The 19322-nt window shown below is 38.7% G+C and overlaps 1 protein-coding gene across 4 annotated transcripts in view; it reads right to left on the reverse strand.

The window, feature by feature from the left end:
- The window catches only part of inpp5b (inositol polyphosphate-5-phosphatase B), a 41268-nt gene that overhangs the window by 520 nt on the left and 21426 nt on the right, over positions 1-19322 (reverse strand). For all 4 annotated transcript variants that reach the window (XM_084435266.1, XM_084435267.1, XM_084435268.1 and 1 more), the window contains 9 exons: positions 19138-19247; positions 16549-16684; positions 15590-15700; positions 14850-15015; positions 9675-9910; positions 7723-7833; positions 7285-7369; positions 5925-6052; positions 1745-1856 (listed from right to left, as the gene is read on the reverse strand). In XM_084435266.1, coding sequence (XP_084291392.1) covers positions 1745-1856; positions 5925-6052; positions 7285-7369; positions 7723-7833; positions 9675-9910; positions 14850-15015; positions 15590-15700; positions 16549-16684; positions 19138-19247 — 1195 coding nt within the window. The remainder of the gene's footprint in view (positions 1-1744; positions 1857-5924; positions 6053-7284; positions 7370-7722; positions 7834-9674; positions 9911-14849; positions 15016-15589; positions 15701-16548; positions 16685-19137; positions 19248-19322) is intronic.

Here is a 19322-nt window from a genome sequence, read left to right on the forward strand (position 1 = left end):
TAATTACGTATTTTATTTATTTTTTAAACAAAAAAGTATATATATTAACGCAACTTTCATTTTCAAAAGATGTCTACAAAATAATCAGTTCACACAGAAACCATGGTCTCCTTAGTATTCACTAGGTTTATAGAGCAGCAAAGGAAACCATTCCACAATGTGCATGTTTTGAAAACATTTTCTATGCTACTAGTTTCAAGTATATATTTAGAATAACCTAAATAACTGCATCAAGCAGAGGGGCGTGTTTTACTAATAATTTGTTTATTTTTACACAAGGCACTACATCATTTACACACAACCAAGCATCAGAATACTGAATTGCCTTAATGTTTTAATCAAATACATTAATATTATTATTGCTATGCATGTACACACACACACACACACACATACACAATAACTGATGGTGACTGACATGGACTTAGTTTCACATTTGAGGGAGGACTGTATCATCATCATCAAATAAAACCTTCAAAATCCACATTTAAATGGAGTTTGTTTTAAACCTACTGTATACACTCTTAAAAATATTCTGTGGCTTAGTAAATATTACAGAAATATTTAACTTTATTAACTTGTTTGAATTAAACTTACCAAGATAATTGAGTAAAAATTCAATAAAAGCAAATGTCATGTATGTATTTGTGGTTGTATGGAATACTATTTTATAAAGGTTTAGAGGAAATAAAAAAAACTTAAATTACTCAAATAAAAAGTTAATTTATAAATATTGTTATTTTTAATGTTTAATGTTAACTTATTTCTTCTCAGTTTTATTTATTAATGTACCAGATGCAGTTACTCAGATTTGCTAAATTTTTTAGAGTGTATCCTCCATCTGTTTGCATCTGTAGATTTCTTCTAAATTCACCAATTTAGATTTCTAAATTTCAGGGGAAAGACTCTTGATGTAAGTCATTAACTGGGGACGTTCTGTATGCAAATTAGGCGTCAACTAGTTAAAATGCGCACATTTGCATCTAATTGCAGGGCAATGCAGGTAAACAAAATAACTAAAGCATATCACCTGGTGGTGATATATGCTTATTTTATTACATGGCTTGGTTGAATTCCGATGTAGAATGCGGTGTGTTATTTCTTGATAACAGCCGCTGTGCGGAGTATAACAGACCGTTGCCATGAAAAACAGAGCGTTGCTATGGACTCACAGAATTCTAACCGTAGAGACGGACGGAGCGTACTATTTTCTTTAGCGGACGCAATACAATCGGGTTTAAATCAATAAACTCCCTTTTAAATCAATATTTTGTGTCAAATTAATTATTTATTTGATAGGTAGCCATGTAATAAGCGGGATAATGTATAGCGATTATCCCTTACACATTAGGGATAATTAGAGAGAGAGAGTGACCTGATATTTAGATATACTATTCTTCAATAAATATATTTGTTTGACAGGGAAGCTGTGCGCAAACAGGAATATAAATTATATTTCAAAAATAAATAAAAAAGCACCCCAGAAAAAAAGGGCACTTTCTCTCCAGGAATAAAAAGGGCAGGTGCTCAAGCCCTCTTTGATGTCTATGTGTGCACGTGCCTGCACACAAGCGCACATGAGCAAAGGTGTTAATAATAATTTGATGACTAATAATAACAGTGAGATTACAGAATGCAAAGTCAAAGTTTGAGTTCTGCTTTTCACTGAAACTGCCCTGTTCCCTCAAAATCTGCAGACAAAAATACACACGAAACAAGAAGTGAGAGCACATCGTCAACCGACCTAAGATAGCGGCGTCCAGCCGATTGTGTGCCGAGTGCTTCAGCAGCTCCTGAAGGAAGGCCGTTAAATAGTTAAACACGTTCCTATGGCACTGAGGTAGAATGGAAATGATCTGCGGACAGAAAGAAAAATGAAACGTTACACAATTATATTGATGATAAAGCAAAAGCTAGAACATTTTCTGGTTTATTAAAGTTTTACCGCCACTTTGCAGATATTATTATTTCATGTATATTACAAACTACATGAAAAATAATATCTGAAAAAGCATAACAGGGGCACTTTATAACACTATATTAAACATTTCAACTTGACAAGACGATCTAAAATGCATTCAGGTGAAACATTCAAATAGAGATCGACCGATAATCGGTTATACCGATATTTCTATTGAAGCATTTTCCCATAATCAGGTATGGGATTGTAATATCGGATTCACCGATAATTTGCGGCATCTTGTGAGCGTTTTGAGAATTGCTCGACAGCCATTAAAGTCCCCCTGTAGTCAATCATTTCATCCCTTGAAACTCATCTCTAATCACCAAAATGACTTTTTCCTTCTTCCTCACTCACTCAGCTCAGAGATCCACTGGTTGACGATCACACGTTGATCTGATTGGTTACAAGGTAGTTTGTGACGTCAGAAACACCAGCGATTTCAAAGCGTGTTTCTGAGACTGTCTTTGGTTCACTGCAGCTTTAAGGAGGAAATACTCAGCAATGGCGTCGACTTATGAACTTACACACGGTTTGTCTTAAAGCAGATTAAAAACACCACATAGACACATAAACAACATTAAAAGCTGGATTTCCACCACAGGGAGACTTTAAAGCATCGTGTCTGACGGGAGACGAGTCAACAACGGTGTTCAACGGTAAAATAACTTCTTTAATTAATAAACTTTATTCAACATAACAGCCGTCAATGCGCAAATGAGATGTTACATAAATGCTTCACATGTAATATAAACTCGAGTCACGTGATCTGTCAAGTCCTGTCCCAATAAAGACGTGATTTTCCATGAATGAGTGCATGCTGGATATAAAAGCACTGAACTGAACTTTATTTTCGCTAATAAAACATCTAAATAATTACAGCTCTGTGGAAACGCAGATAAAAACAGTGCACTGTCAGGTATTTCATAATCTAGACTGATACAAACTAATATTCTGATAAGTATTTTAATAGACTTTTTTTCTGATAATATGTGTGTCTTCAGTGAATGCATGCGTAATGTATATTCCATTCTCTTCACTCTTTAGTCTAGTAAACAACACACAAACCTTTTAAAACTGTACTTTAAAACAAATGCGTATATTTATGCTTATATTTATAATATATAAATAAGAGTTGATAGACTCCCCTGTCATTTATTTATGTTCTCCATTTGAAAACATTAGACTTTGTAAGTTTATTTAGCCTGTTGTTAATATTAATGTTGTTGTTATAAATAAGAAAATGCAACTGGGATTATTAAGATACACTGAAGTTTCGTTTTTTTAGAATGTTTTATTATTGTTTGGATAATTTGTACATACTATATTCATGACTTGTTTGTTTACTGATAAAAGCTTTAATATAAAAAAAGACACTTTAGTGACAGTGCACTAGATTTTTTATGTGCACTCTTTCAGACTCGAATGTAACTTTATATATACTGTATATATACACACACACACAGTATATAGAACATAATACAATCTATAGAACTTAGAAGAGTTTTGTTGTGCATGCAAGGAGGGAGTGAAATCACAGAAATAACAGTATTTAAACAAGTGTTAAACAACAGTTTGTTCAGTTCAGTGCTGTTGTTATAAAACAGAAATAAACAATGAATAAATATCGGTCTGTATATCGGTTATCGGCCACATTAACATGCAAATAATTGGTATCTGTAATTTAAAAAATCAATATTGGTCGATCTCTAATTTCAAATAAACATGTTTCTGAATAAAAGCAGTTTCCAGGTACTGTAAGACAGTGTGTCTGCCTCAACCCAGATTCCACTCCAAACTATATTTGAGAATGAGCTCATCCCCAAAATGGCTTAATTATCATAGAGATTAAAGAAAGTCAAGTTATATTGTTTCTTCACATGTGGGTTGATCACATCCTGAGCAAATGATCAAGTGTAGGATGTGTGCGGGATACAGAGGACCTTCTCAGACAATGGTGTCACGACTTCATTAACATACAGACCACAGCTGTTCATTACATTAAGTGGTAAACTGACAGGAGAAAGGTTTGAGATTTGGGTGTTCTGGGTTCATTCAGACGCTGGTGAACTCAGGGTGCCTCGTGTGCTGTGCCACTGCTGTGCTGTAATACACTTCATTCTGGAGATCTTCCACGTCCACATCATTTCTCTTACAGTATCATCATAAACATCCAGTCCAACAGCATGTGTGTGAGAGTCAGTATAACACAGAGTAGCGTCTCACACTCACACACACACACACACACCTGTCTGCACTGGCTGCCGTCTGCGCTGATGTGTGTGAGAGTCAGTATAACACAGAGTAGCGTCTCACACTCACACACACACACACACACCTGTCTGCACTGGCTGCTGTCTGCGCTGATGTGTGTGAGAGTCAGTATAACACAGAGTAGCGTCTCACACACACACACACACACACACACCTGTCTGCACTGGCTGCTGTCTGCGCTGATGTGTGTGAGAGTCAGAGTAACACAGAGTAAGGTCTCACACACACACACACACACACACACACACACACACACCTGTCTGCACTGGCTGCTGTCTGCGCTGATTTGTGTGAGAGTCAGAGTAAAGGCCATTGCACACTGAGTCCGAAATTTTCGTATGCGTTTTTTCGTGTTCGTCAGCAGTAAAATTCGTCACGCACAGAAACCTTGCACACTGAGTCCGATGCGTATTTATTAAACCTTTGCGGAAAAAAAACGCAAAAAATACTAAATGGATTCGTCAAGCAGTGATGATGAATTTGTTGCCCTCTTTCTTCTTAAAAAGAGAAAAAGAAAGAGGAAAACATACCCTGAAGAAGGCTGTTTGTGCCGCTACGCGTGGGTTGTTTTTTTCCCCAATGTCTTTTAAAATTTCTATCATGAAATAGCCAGTCCAATAAAGGCTTTTTATAATTTTCCAAAGAAGAGTGCCTTGGATTTCCTTCTACTACTTTTTAGAAAGAGGAAATATTGGGTCCATCCAATCCTGAGATTGCGCCGAGAGGAAGGAGAGTTTCACCTCCTTATCAAGGAGTTGCGAAATTATCCCAAACGATTCAAAATTTACCTCAGAATGTCAGTGGAACAGTTTGATGCTTTGCTAGCGATACTGGAGCCACATATTAAAAAGAAGACCACCAATTTCCGTGAACCAATCGATCCTGAACAGAAACTGGCAGTATGTCTATGGACGGACACACACACACGCGGCCGGCAGAAGCGCTGGGCAGACAGAACAGCTGTATACAGGTTATATTTTATTCAGTGTCTTTGTAATCCGCATTTTGTTTTTCATACAGTACTTGTGCTGCGAGACGAAGTGTATCAACTTGTCAGACGTCATTCTGGGTTTTGTCGTTCGCTTGTACGGTGGCTCTGAATTTTCAAAAAACCTCACAAAACACTGGCTGTGGATGCGAAAAACGCAGAAAAATCGAACCCAATCCGAATTTTTTTTTTACGGACGAAAGTTTCGTAGACAGTGTGCAAGCATGATTGACATAACGTGAGGTCGAATTTTTTTTTTAACGTGCGAAAATTTCGGATGCGAATTTCGGACTCAGTGTGCAATGGCCTTGACACAGAGTAAGGTCTCACACACACACACACACACACACACACACCTGTCTGCACTGGCTGCCGTCTGCGCTGATGTGTGTGAGAGTCAGAGTAACACAGAGTAAGGTCTCACACACACACACACACACACACACACACACACACACACACACACACACACACACGTCTGCACTGGCTGCTGTCTGCGCTGTTGTGTGTGAGAGTCAGAGTAACACAGAGTAAGGTCTCACACACACACACACACACACACACACACACACACACACACACACACACACACACCTGTCTGCACTGGCTGCCGTCTGCGCTGATGTGTGTGAGAGTCAGAGTAACACAGAGTAAGGTCTCACACACACACACACACACACACACACACACACACACACACACCTGTCTGCACTGGCTGCCGTCTGCGCTGATGTCCAGGCACTGCTGGTAGAAGGAGAAGGGAATGACGGGTTCGGGAAGAGCGTCGAGGAACCGGAGCAGGGCTTCGGCCACGGAGTGATTACTGCCGGCTGACAGCGCTCAGGTCAAGGGTCATTATCATCATCGTTAACAGCAGATCGCCTTCACTGGTGGCTCATTTGTAAGATAAAAGATCTGCTACATGATTACATGTAAATGTCCTTAACTAGAAGCCCAGATATTTTCACATCACTGGAAATAACTGAAGTGTGTGTGTAATGTAGAGTCATGATATATTATTAGGCCTATAAAGACCTGAACACAAAAATAGGCAAAACGTTTAAGTTAAAAACTACTAAAAATAATGAGATTTTTAATTAATTTGGTCACAAATCTGATTTTAGAAGTTGACTACTGCATTTAAACTTTAGTATTTATTTATGTTTCTTAATAATACAATTTTTAAAGTACCCCTATTATGTTTATTGGGATATTCCCTTTCATGTAGTGTGTAATAGAGCAGCTGTTTGTGAATGTAAAAGCTCTGCAAAGTTTCAAAGATGGAATTTTTGTCTCCCAAAAGAGAGAATCGAACTGCATGAAACGAGTCGTCAGTAATTCCGTCTCACTTCTGCTGAACCTGCTAATTTGTTACTAATTTGCATAATGCCAGCCTGTGATTGGCTGAACTGCTTTGCTCCGCCCTCAAACGCTGTAGTTGTAGATGAGACTGGAAGAGTTTTCCGAGCTGAGAAAGCAAATATACTTTGACGCACTTCCAAAGGATGAGACATCGTTACTGTTCGTACCACTGTGATCAAGAGCTGAGATTCAGATACGATAATGAGCGTTTGGTTTCTGACCAATCAGAGCAGAGCAGCTCTCAGAGAGGCGGGGTTTAGAGAGACTGAATCTTTATCAGAGCGTTTCAGACACTGTGAGAAAAGAGCTGATGCTTCAGTGGATTTTATGAGAAAATGAAAGTGTTTATGACCTTGGATGCATGTAATACTGTTGTAGAAGACCTTAGGAACCTTTAAAATAGCATAATAGGGGCACTTTTATGAGACGTACATATTTTTTTACGTTATATTTGTCTTTTTTATTTTTAATTCTGCTCTTGCAATGTGAAAAAGAACATGGTCACCCATACAGTATCCCATTAATTATTTATGTTATTTATTATTTATACTGGAATATGTCCTTTTTCCACCTGGTCTATTTATGTAGTGGCAAAAAGAAAACCATTTTAATATGTGGAATTATCCAAAAATAAAGGAGTTCAGTTCGAGTCAGTTCAGACCACAGACATTTATTATACAGTGAGCGTGTGAAAGGATACGGAGAGTGTCCAAGCTGCCCGTGTCCAAACAATCCCGAATCTCCTCGAACTCACTGTGCAGGCCGGGCTGCTGAAACAGGTCTTCCTGTAACACACACACACACACACACAACTTCATCAGGTCTGCTTTCAAAGTTCTTGGATGAACTCCAGTCATTGTCCTTTAAAGTTTCATTTACAATCAGTCCAGTCAATCACATGAGTAACTCAGTCAGCCCTCTCTCAACAACAAAGCACGGTTTGGGGAATGTTAAATTCTTGTTCCTGAAACAACTCCCAAGGCGAGCGCTGGACGGATTCCTGCTTTAGTGTTGGTGTTTCTATGGAGAGGAGCTCAATGGGAGGCCATAACAAAGACAAACAGCGAGAACAGAATCACAAAAGCACAGTTTGAATGTTTTTACACGGGCAAAGAGACGAGTTTCAGCAAGTCCTGACCTGCTTTTTTGCATAACGGAAGAGATGGTCCACCATCATCCATAATTCCTTGGGGATTTCTTGAGGTTTATCAGTCTCTGGGTCACTCGTCTGGCTTTTTGACTTCATACTCTGATAAAACACACACAAAATATGAGGCAAATTAATAATTCCCAGATAATTATGGCTTTTAACCAAGTTTATGATAATAGAACATTTAAATACGGTCCAGAAATGTCTCCATTGGCTGATTGCAAAAGGCCTTTTTGAATCTAAACCTAGAGACCCATCGAACTGATCAAAAGAAAAGACCATTTTAATGTTACAAAAGGCAAGGCAATTCAAAAGCTTTACATAGAAGGGAATTATAATAATCACACTATAGCAATTCATAGAGCTTTGCATAGAAAATAGACAAAATAAAAGCAAGGGAAATTACAACAGTTATAAAAGGAATTAAAAGAGATAAATGACACAGTTATGAAATTAATTAGAGTAAAATGAATTAAAATAGTAAAAAGATGATACATGGAATAAACTTCTCATCTGGCAAAACACTGGTGTATCTTATTTGGACTCCCCATCATTTCCCCATAATGGTCAGTATTCTTCTGTGGATGTTCATATACCGTGGATTATCTGAGCCCACCAGACCAGTAATCTGCACCAATCCAGACCAGTAATCTGCACCAATCCAGACCAGTAATCTGCACCAATCCAGACCAGTAATCTGCACCAATCCAGACCAGTAATCTGCACCAATCCAGACCAGTAATCTGCACCAATCCAGACCAGTAATCTGTACTAGTCACCACAGTGTCCTCTTGACCGTCATGAGGCAATCCCTCTCAAACTCCACCACAGAAAGATGAGCACTTTCTCACAAATTTGGTCATCAGGACCATCAGGGGTTTCTCCCACTACTACAATACCCTTCACAAAACACCGGTTATCAATCAGTGCCATTAGAGTTCAGTTTAGAATCAAGAGGAGAATGCAGAGATAAATACAGTGCGATCAGGCGGACGAACAGCGGCACAGTGCTCATTCAGTAAATGCACAGCTAAACGTGTGCTTTGAGTCTGGATTTGAATGTGATACAGAAGGAGCACATCTGATCTCTTCTGGAAGCTGGTTCAGCATAATAGCTAAAGCGGACTCGCCTTGCTTAGAGTGAACCCTTGGTGTTTCTAGCTGATATGTGATCTGCTGGGTTTATATGCAGTGAGCATATCTGCAATGTATTGAGAATGTATTTTATTTGAAAAGATTCCATTTCAAATAAAAGCTGTTCTTTTGAACTTTCTGTTTATTAAAGAAACCTGAAAAATAAAATGTATGATGGTTTCCACAAATATCTGAAGCAGCACAACTGTTTTCAACATTGATAATCATAAATGTTTCTTGAGCATCAAATCATCATATTAGAATGATTTGTGAAGGATCATGTGACACTGAAGACTGGAGTAATGATGCTGAACATCAGCTTTGATCTCAGGAATAAATTACACTTTACTATATATTCACATAGAAAACAGCTGATTTACATTAGAATAATATTTCACAATATTACAGTACTGCTGATAGGCTCACTCTCTCTCTCCTCCCTCATCATAAGTGGACACGCCCCCTACTGCTGATTGGCTCTCTCTCCTTCCCCATCATGAGTGGACACGCCCCCTACTGCTGATTGGCTCACTCTCTCTCTCCTCCCTCATCATAAGTGGACACGCCCCCTAGTGCTGATTGGCTCACTCTCTTTCCTCCCCCATCATGAGTGGACACGCCCCCTACTGCTGATTGGCTCACTCTCTCTCCTCCCCCATCATGAGTGGACACGCCCCCTACTGCTGATTGGCTCATTCTCTCTCCTCCCCCATCATGAGTGGACACGCCCCCTACTGCTGATTGGCAAATGCATGGTTCAAAACTCTAGCGGTTTGTGGATCAGTCAGAAACAGTGTCTCTCTCACCAGCTCTCTGACGGTGTCGAGCGGCATCTCCTGGATGGGTTCCCTCAGCAGACACAGTGTGGCGAGAGACGAGCCGAAGCAGCTGGGCAGGTACGAGCCCGTGACGGAGATGAAGTAGTCTTTCCCCCTCTCCAGGTGCAGGACCAGTATATCCTCGAGCTGCTGCTGGCCTGAGTTCAGCTCCGGGGCCGTAGAGCGGTTCACAAACACCTCCAGGTCGATGTCCACACTGCCACCTACACACACACACACACACACCACAGTCACATCAGAGGAGACAACATTTAGCACTGCACTGGAGGAGGTGAAAACAACTTCAGTTTTGATTGTAAAATGTTGAGTGCACAACAGGGCTAGTTAACCCTGGGTCATCCTGAACTCCTTGGTTATCTTCATGTTTCACCACTGCTCATAATTTACCCGGGGTTAACAATTGATCCTCGGTATTCATAAACTGCAATTTCACGCTGTACATTCCTAAACTTTGGGTTAACGTCCATATTTACCCAAGTCAAGTCAAGTCACATTCATTTATACAGCGCTTTTAACAATATGGATTGTTTCAAAGCAGCTTTACAGTGATAATAGGAGATTACAGTAACAGAGATTGTTTAGGCTTTACAGCAGATCTAGAATAGTTATTATCCAGCTAAAGTTAAGCTTTGATTGATTCACTTCCGTTGCAAAGATCATTAGTTATTAACTTAGGGGCCGCTAACACGACACCGCTCTAACAGGAAAACCCTTAACACGCTCCGGCCGCCCATCAGCCCATCCGCACAGATCAGAGCCTGGTGTCTCGAGAACACACTCCCTGAAACAGGTTCCAAGGTGCAAACGATTATCCGTTATCTCTGCGCAAACCCGCAAAAACGCAGGTTTTTGCTAAAACACATGCGCATTACGTGTTCAGTTCAGTTGTGGTGTCGGTGTCACTGACTGGACGAACGCACCATGCAATACGCTTACATAAAGGCTCTGGCGTTGCACATCCTGTGCATATATACAGTACTATATATATATATACACTGCTGTTCAAAAGTTTGGGATCGGTCAGATTTGTTATGTTTTTAAAGGAAGTCTTATGCTCACCAAGGCTGCATTTATTTGATTTAAAAAAAAAGAGGAGTAATATTGTGAAATATTATTTCAATAATACAATGACCTTTTTATTAATCAAAGAATCCTGACAAAAAATTGTCCACAACTGTTTTCAGCATTGATAATAATCATAAAAGTTTCTTGTGCAGCAAATCATCATATATTATACTGATTTCTGAAGGATCATGTGACACTGAAGACTGGAGTAATGAAGCTTTGATCACAGGAATAAATGAGACTTTACTATATATTCACATAGAAAACAGTTATTTTAAATTGTCATAATATTTCACAATATTACAGTTTTTTTTATTTATTTTTTATCAAATAAATGCAGCCTCGGTGAGCATAAGAGACTTCTTTTAAAAACATAAAAACTTTTGAACAGCGTTGTATATTTATATATATATAAAACGTACTTTGTTTCAATGACTGTCCAAAACACATGAATACGAGGCATGCGATTGGCTGTCGGTTGCTAGTAAGCATCTAGTCGCAACAGTTTCACACTGCACATGTTTGGCACCGCATGCACATGTTTGGCACCCCACTTCTAAATTACAAGTGTGAAACATTCCTTTACCCAGGGTTAAAAAAAATGACAATAACCTAGGGTTAAGTGCAGGGTGAAAAGCCGTAATTTTGTGTATTGATGAGGAAGAAAAGCGATAAACATCCTGTTCACATAGCCTCATCCTTCCCTCGGGTCATTAAGACCAGGAATGTTCATCGGGGGGGGTCCAAGACCCCAGGACTTTTGTCGCACCTGAACCATGAATACACACACATTTAAAAAAATAATAATAATGAAATGGATTCGAGGAGTTTTGTTTGAAATTTTAAAAAGTAACAAATCCTTCCGGGTCTATTTGCACCTTCGGAATCAATGGAAAGGGAGGAATGCTTCAGTAATGGGGTGTGCGATATTGACAAAAAATGATATCTCGATATTTTCTCGATAACGATTATTAGACGATGTTTTGCTGAGTGTGTTTATTGTGTTGGTACTTTGGCAGGTTTAGGACTGTCGTGGACAGCCGACTCCTAGAGGTTTTGATATTCGTCACACTCTGTGCGGTGGTCAGTTCACAGCAGTGACAGAACTTATTTTTACCTATTTTTAGATTTTTACCTAATATGGGCATTTTTACCTTTATAAAGCCAATTTTTAAACCTAAATATATGCATGCATCATCTTTTGTGTCAATTTCATACATTTATTCAAATCCAATTATAAAAATAAGACACAATAGGGCTGTCACCAATCAAATGAAATCAGTATCAACAAAATGCATCTTTGCAATATTGAATATTGATATTTAAAATGATTTAAAACAAGCAAGATTCTTTAAATGTGAGATTGAAACCGCCAGTAGGTGGCAGCATGTCACTGTTAATGAGCGAATCATTGAGGTTCAAGCGAAATAGAGCAAAAACAGGCAATATGGTGTTTAAAATGTAAGTCACTTAATAGTAACTTCTTGTTTATTAAACTTTTATAAAATCAATATCACATTTGTTATCATGCTGACATTTGGAGAAAAACTGCACTCTTGTGATATTTATTACTAAATGATATAAAGACTAAATCACGCAGCGAAAGCGTGCACTCTAAACGCGCACCCGCACTAGTCTAGTGTACAAGACTACATCACGTAGAGTATGCATACACTCTCTGGGTGTGTGTGTGTGTGTGTTAGGGATAGGCTATACGCATGTCAAATCGCACATTGATTGTTAAAACAACAATTACGATATTATCGCAGACGATATATATCTCACACCCCTATTCAGTACATATATAGAATAACCTAAAAAATGCTCAAAATTCGAACAAAAATTGCTAAAACTTTACCAAAAAATAATTTTATAATGTCTACATGTGTATCTGAATGCATACTGAAGAGAAACTGACTTTAGGACCATAGACAGTATATAAACTGGATTCAACGGAGACAAGTGAAGTCAATTAGAAGCTCTCACTTCCTGATGGCTGAGCGTACTGCGCAGACTCACACTGAGTTTGACGACGTAGATGTGACGTGAGCAACCCGTCTGTCTTCTAGTAGCTGTGCCGAGAGAAATCTGAATCATTCCCTTCTGAATCTTGCAGAGACGGAGAGTGTGAGTAGGAGGTGTCCATGAGCTAGGAGCAGGAGAAACTTTTGCTAAGTATTCTGATTAATTATTTTGTCATTTTGCCTCCATGTCCCCCCGATTGCCCGCGAGCTCCTCCTGTCCATACGGTAATCTCTCTACTGTGTGACAGAGAGTCGCGTGGTTATGACGCAATCGTTAGCCTATTTTTACAAAAACTGCTTCTACGGGGCCATAACGTAAGATACAAGGTAATGGAGCATTTTATACATTGTCGTGTTTCTTTAGAAATAAATAATGGACAAATGGAGTCTTTAAACGCCTCAGATGTAAAGTTATTCACTGTCAAAGTGACGCCAAAATGAATGGGAGTCAATGGGATGTTAACAGCAGGTGATGGTCTGCTAATCAATGGCGGCGCCCGAGGAAGCTTCAAAATAATATGTGCCCCCCTGTTTAGGACCCAGCGGAACAGCTCATTTGCTCCATATAGAGCTATAAGGCCATCTAGTGGCAAGAGTCATGAAATATCATGTTATATTATTTATTTTCCACACGAGGTCGGCAAAGACACCCAATGTAAGATATTTAGAGCTGAATTAAAAGGTTTATGCATGAAATTGTGAGTTATTTTGAACTGAAGTTGAAACAATGTGAGGAATGTGCTTAAATTACTATTTATTATTTATTGATTAAATCTAGTAATTTAAAGGTAAATAGAAAATTAAATAAATAAAAATCTCCAAAAAATTGCATTAAAAAAATTGAAAAATTATTATACAAAAAAAAAAAAAAAAAAGAGTGAAATTTTTTTGTATAATTTTAGGGCTTCGGTCATTTAGACCCGCAAGGGAAGGATTTGTTACCGGACGCGAGGGAAGGAACAAGTGTGTTCTGATTGCAAGCAGCATTTTGATTTTGAAAAATGACGGTGTTGAAACTTCCTGTGTCACACCTGCTTGTGTTAGGAAACTGAGTGGGTGAAATAACTGATGACATTAGCTAACACAAGAGGTTGTGAAACAGTGCTAGTCAATCTCAATAAACCAGTAACAGCTGTTGCTTTAGAATTGCTCCATAGATATATTCACAGTGGGTGAATATACAGTCACACCAAAATTATCACAGTTTATTCGCTATTGTTTAGAAAATGGTAATAAAATATGACTGATTTATTATCAAATCAGTTGATATTTCACTGGTTTTGTCATTAGCATTAAAATATCTTGTACAATGTTTATCCAAGTGGAGCTGAAGTCCACATTTCTCAATAACTGTTGTTTGTTTGTTGTTGTGAGACACTCTTTATTAATCTGAGATGAGGAGCTGTGCTAAACCACACCGGCTACGTTTACATGCAACCAAATAACCCGTTAGTAATGGGATTGACGGCTCAATCGGACTGAAAAACACATTAATCATTAATTACTCATTATGTTTACTCACTTTGCAGGGGAAGTTCGTGTAAGACAAATCTGCGCGGATTTAGCGCAAATACTCGTGATTCATCCTGATATATGTAATACAGCGTATTGTGCAGAATCTGCTCATATCTGGCTTACTTGGACACACACGTCACTACACAACACACAACGGCGAGCGCTTGCTCATTTGCACTGAAGCAATAGCGAAGATTAAAACACATTTGGTGAACAGAAAACACATTGTTATTTTCCAACATCCTACATGTTCTTTGTCCACCTAAAACACGCTTTTGGTGAAAAGGATGAGGATGAAAGAGGAAGGGAGGAGAAGCTGGATGACAGGATTTAGTTTGAATAAGAAATTAATCTGTGAAATCCAGATGTGTATATATATATATATATAAGCTGTGACGTAGTTAATCTGGTTTATTTCTTCTTCTTTTTCTGGCTAGTAGAAGTTCTGAATGGTCGGAAACTTAAACATTTAGTAGCCAAACTGGCCGGTGTGTGAAAAAGTTAATTCCCAACCCTGACTGTGGTTTAGCGCTCTCACCCTGGGCCAGGAAGCCTTTACACGGGTTTGCTGTTAGCCAGGGTTTGCAGTAGAACGGCTCGTCCAGCTTCTGAATGAACTCGAACTGGCACGGCACCTGGCCGTCGTTGTGGACGCGCACCGTCTGGGCCTGATGCTGCATGAACTTCACATGCTGGAAGTGGAACTGCACAAACACACCAAAACACACCAAAATCAGGCATTCCTTTCCATTCAGAGGATAAACAAGTAAATACTGACTTGCGTTACAGCTAAAAAAAACAGACAAACAAAAATTGTGAAATATTATTACAATTTAAAATAGCAGTTTTCTATGTGAATCTATAGTAGAGTGTAATTTATTCCTGAACTTTCAGCATCAATACTCCAGTCTTCAGTGTCACATGATCCTTCAGAAATCAGCATAATATGAGGATTTGATGCTCAAGAAACATTTATGATTATTATCAGTGTTGAAAACCGCAGATTTTTGTGGAAATGTTTTTTATTTTATTTTTCAGGATTCTTTGATGAATAGAAAGTTCAAAAGAATTATTTATTTTTTAAATATAATCTTTTGTAACATTATAAATGTCTTTACTGTCACTTCTGATTAATTTAATGTGATCTTTCTGAATAAAAGTATTACTTTCTTTCAAAAGAAAATGATCTTACCGACCCCAAACTTTTGAATGGAAGTGTAAATTTAAAATGTGTCAAAAGTCAGCCACTTCAGGTGATGGAGGACGGAAGCTGCTCACCTCTCTCTGAGACAGCGACACTGAAGGAATACAATCATTCTCCAGTCTGTCGATGCGCCTCACGATCTCTTCGAACGTCCGTTTGTAGGACTCGTCGTTCACAAGCTTGATCTGTGCAGAGTCACGGCAGATGTCAGGAAGGGGACTGAGAATTAGGGTTGGCTTAAGGAATCTGATACTTATTACAAAATTAAGATTTCGATTCCTCTTATTGATTCCTTTGTGAGCATTTCAATATGACTTTAAACAATTCAAGCGTGAGACGACTCGCTGTTTTCTGTGCTGCAAACATGTGTATCGGTATACTGGATCTGTGCAGCTCTTAAAGTGACAGCAGCCTAATATTGCTGCTCTATAATAACACTAATATTCCTGCTCTATAATAACACTAATATTCCTGCTGCCTTCTCTATAATAACACTAATCAAACAACAAAAGACAGAGAAAATTCACTTGTTCTTGACTGAATAACTTTTGTGTAACTATATTTTATTTATAAACTGCAGTGTTATTTTACATGTGATTACAGTTTCTGTACCTGAATAACCGAAAATCTTAAAACACTGTTTATTTCAATTGCATATTTGTTCAGTTGTACATATTTGTTGCGATTGCTAATTTTTTATTTGTTGTTTTTTAATTACTGAGTGTTTACTTGTCTTTAATAATGCTTGACATTTATATTAGTTAGGCTAGTTGTTCTTCTATGGTATTTTTAAACCACAGGCAAAACGTTCCTTGTGTAAGTGTTCTCTAGCCTGTAGATTTTTGGTCATGATATTCAGCTACAATTAAATGTTTTGCAATAAGACTAAATATGAATGATATCTAAGTGTTTTTTTTTTTTTTAGCTGATTGGAATCGAAATTAGTAATCGTTAAGAATCGGAATTGTTCAAATTAAAGCGATACCCGACCCTACTGAGAACGAGTGTGTACGGCCACGTCTGCTGTTCTCACCCCTATCTCTAGCAGAGAGCTGACGGGTTTGTGGTCACTGGTCTTCAGGGTCATGTGACTCTGGTAATTAAGCTGTTTTATGTCCTTCCCCCTCCACAGGATGCGGTCACACCACGCCGGAACTCGACACTTCTCACTGCATAGACACAAACACACAAACAAATAAAGTGTTTTTAACACTGATAATAATCATAAATGTTTCTTGAGCAGCAAATCAACATATTAGAATGATTTCTGAAGGATCATGTGACACGGAAGACTGGAGTAATGATGCTGAACATTCAGCTCTGATCTCAGGAATAAATAATGGGGCTAAACCACATCAAGAACATGAATATCACACAACTTCTGAACTCTAGGCGATGCTTTCTTCAAACGTTTTGGGTATCTTCAGGATATGCTGTTGATGAAATGTTGTGCCGACGCATCAAAGCATTACATTTTTTTTGCAATTTATGACAAATTTCAAAACGGCAGACATGTGACTCATCCGATCCGATCCATGACCAAACATTCTGACAAACATTTCAAAAGTTGTGAGAAACATAGCCATTTTTCAGATCTCATGACCTGTTGGTGGCGCCGTTTCCAAATTTGGCACGCATCCTCAGATCATGGTGTTGAAGAAGTGTACCAAGTTTTGTTTCGACAGATAAAACTATTGCAGAGATATAGCATCTAATGTAATTCAGAGGCAATATTAAGTTCACATCACTGTAACTTTTTAACAAAAAGGAATATCAAAATTCTGTTCAGTCGTTTCTGCGAGGCTTGGTCCAATGATCATCTGAGAGGTTTGTTCAGCACGAGGAGAGTAATCGGCTGTACTAAGAAATTTGTTTCAAGGACAAAATGGTTCAAAAGTTATTAAAAAAGTGACTATTTGAACTGGTGGTGGCGCTATAGAGTTGGTCCTAGAAACCCCAAAGTTGGTCAGATTACTATTCAGGGCCACCTCTATAAGTGTGCCAAATTTCATCATTTTCTTATGTATGGTTTATAGGGCTGTCATTCACTATCCACTGGGAATAATAATAATAAAGGAAATACTGTTTTACAAACACTTGCCATTTCCTACTTGTATAGCATTTTATTATGTTCTAAATGTATTTATTTATTTGCTTTAGACCGTAGGGCAGCATAATATTGGAAAAAAATTCAATATTTTGCTTTTCTGTGATATATATTGCAAAAACAGCCACTGTTTTTGACCCATTTAATATGACTATGAAGTAATAATAATGGTTTATTTGTTTGTGATTATAAAAAAATAAGAAAAATATTGTAATAAGGTACACCTTTACAATACAATACTAATATATTTGTTTATTTTTAAACATTAATGAAATCAAAATGAAATATTCTTGTATTTTTAGGTAATCTTGAATCCGAATAACTTCCTCTTGCAGCATCTCTTCTCTGATGACGAGGGTTCCCTACATTTGTTCTTGTTCCAGAAGAGTTTCACTCGGATATACGGCACCATAGGGGAGAAAAGACCAGTGCGACTTCCGTTTAATGCCGACTTTAACCATCAAGCTTTTATTTTGACAGTATCCTGGCAAATGTATTCTCTGCATTTTTCAAAGTGAAGCTCATGATAGGAAACACTCATGTTTTAGTGTCTCAGACTGGCTTGATTCACAGTGAATAAACCGAGCGCGTGTAAACCTGTGCCATGCTCAACCGTAACACAAGCAGTGCATATGTTTATTTAATTAAACTGCATTTGAATTTCGTGCAGCCCTAGTCCACTTGTAATGCTAGTAAATGTTTCTTGCATGTGAAAAGGACATGTGATTTTAGCACACAGCTATTGGCGCTTTTCCACTGCATGGTACGGCTCGGTTCGGCTCAGTACGGTTCGACTCGGCACGGAACGGTTCGGCTCGCTTCGCTTTTCCACTGTGTGGTACGACTCGGCTCGGTACGGCACGGTTCGGTTCGCTTTAGCTCGGTTGCTTTTCCACTGCAGTAGTACCGCTTCAAAGTGGGTGGGACTGATCGTTATAGTTGCCGTCTCTACTGCCATGACATCATCATATTAAATGCGAATTTTTCATTCCGGGTTTCCCCATCCGCTCCTCGGCAACCAACGTCTGCACGTTGCAGAACGTCTGCACCTCGTCCACTGACCACGATTCAGCCATTTCTTTTTTTTTTTTTAGTTTATACTCTTTTTTTGAAGCAAATACTTTTAAAACAGGTGCTACAGCGTTGGCTGTTGTCTACTGGCTATTTAAATCTAGCGGGTTTAGTGTCTCGTGTTGTAAATACAATGACGCTGGTAGTGATGATTCTGTCTGACCAATCAGTGATCTGCAGTGTTTCCACGTCACATTTTAGTATCGCTACGGTACGCTTGGAACCTCAACAGAGGTGGTACCATTTAAAGCGAGCCGAAGCGAGCCGTACCGTACCGTACCATGCAGTGGAAATGCGTCATAAGTGAGCCGTACTGAACCGAGCCGTACCGTACCATGCAGTGGAAAAGCGCCATATGTGTTCGTTTACTGTATGTTGTGGAGAATATTAGCTCTTTTATTGAAAGTGTGACAGGAGAAATGATGTGTGATGGTGTTCTCTGACCTTGTGTCCCACTGATCTGAGCCAGTGTCATATTTGTATGTGGGTTGGAAATCAATCTCTCCCTCCGTGAATCCCACAAACACAACCTCCTCATCCATCTGCCGCTTCAGCTGAAACACACACACACACACAGTCATTCATATTTCCATATAACTCAACATTATCCAGAGAAACCGCAGCTGTGT

The sequence above is a fragment of the Rutilus rutilus genome (assembly GCF_951802725.1).
Source record: "Rutilus rutilus genome assembly, chromosome: 17".
Classification (NCBI taxonomy): Eukaryota; Metazoa; Chordata; class Actinopteri; order Cypriniformes; family Leuciscidae; genus Rutilus; species Rutilus rutilus.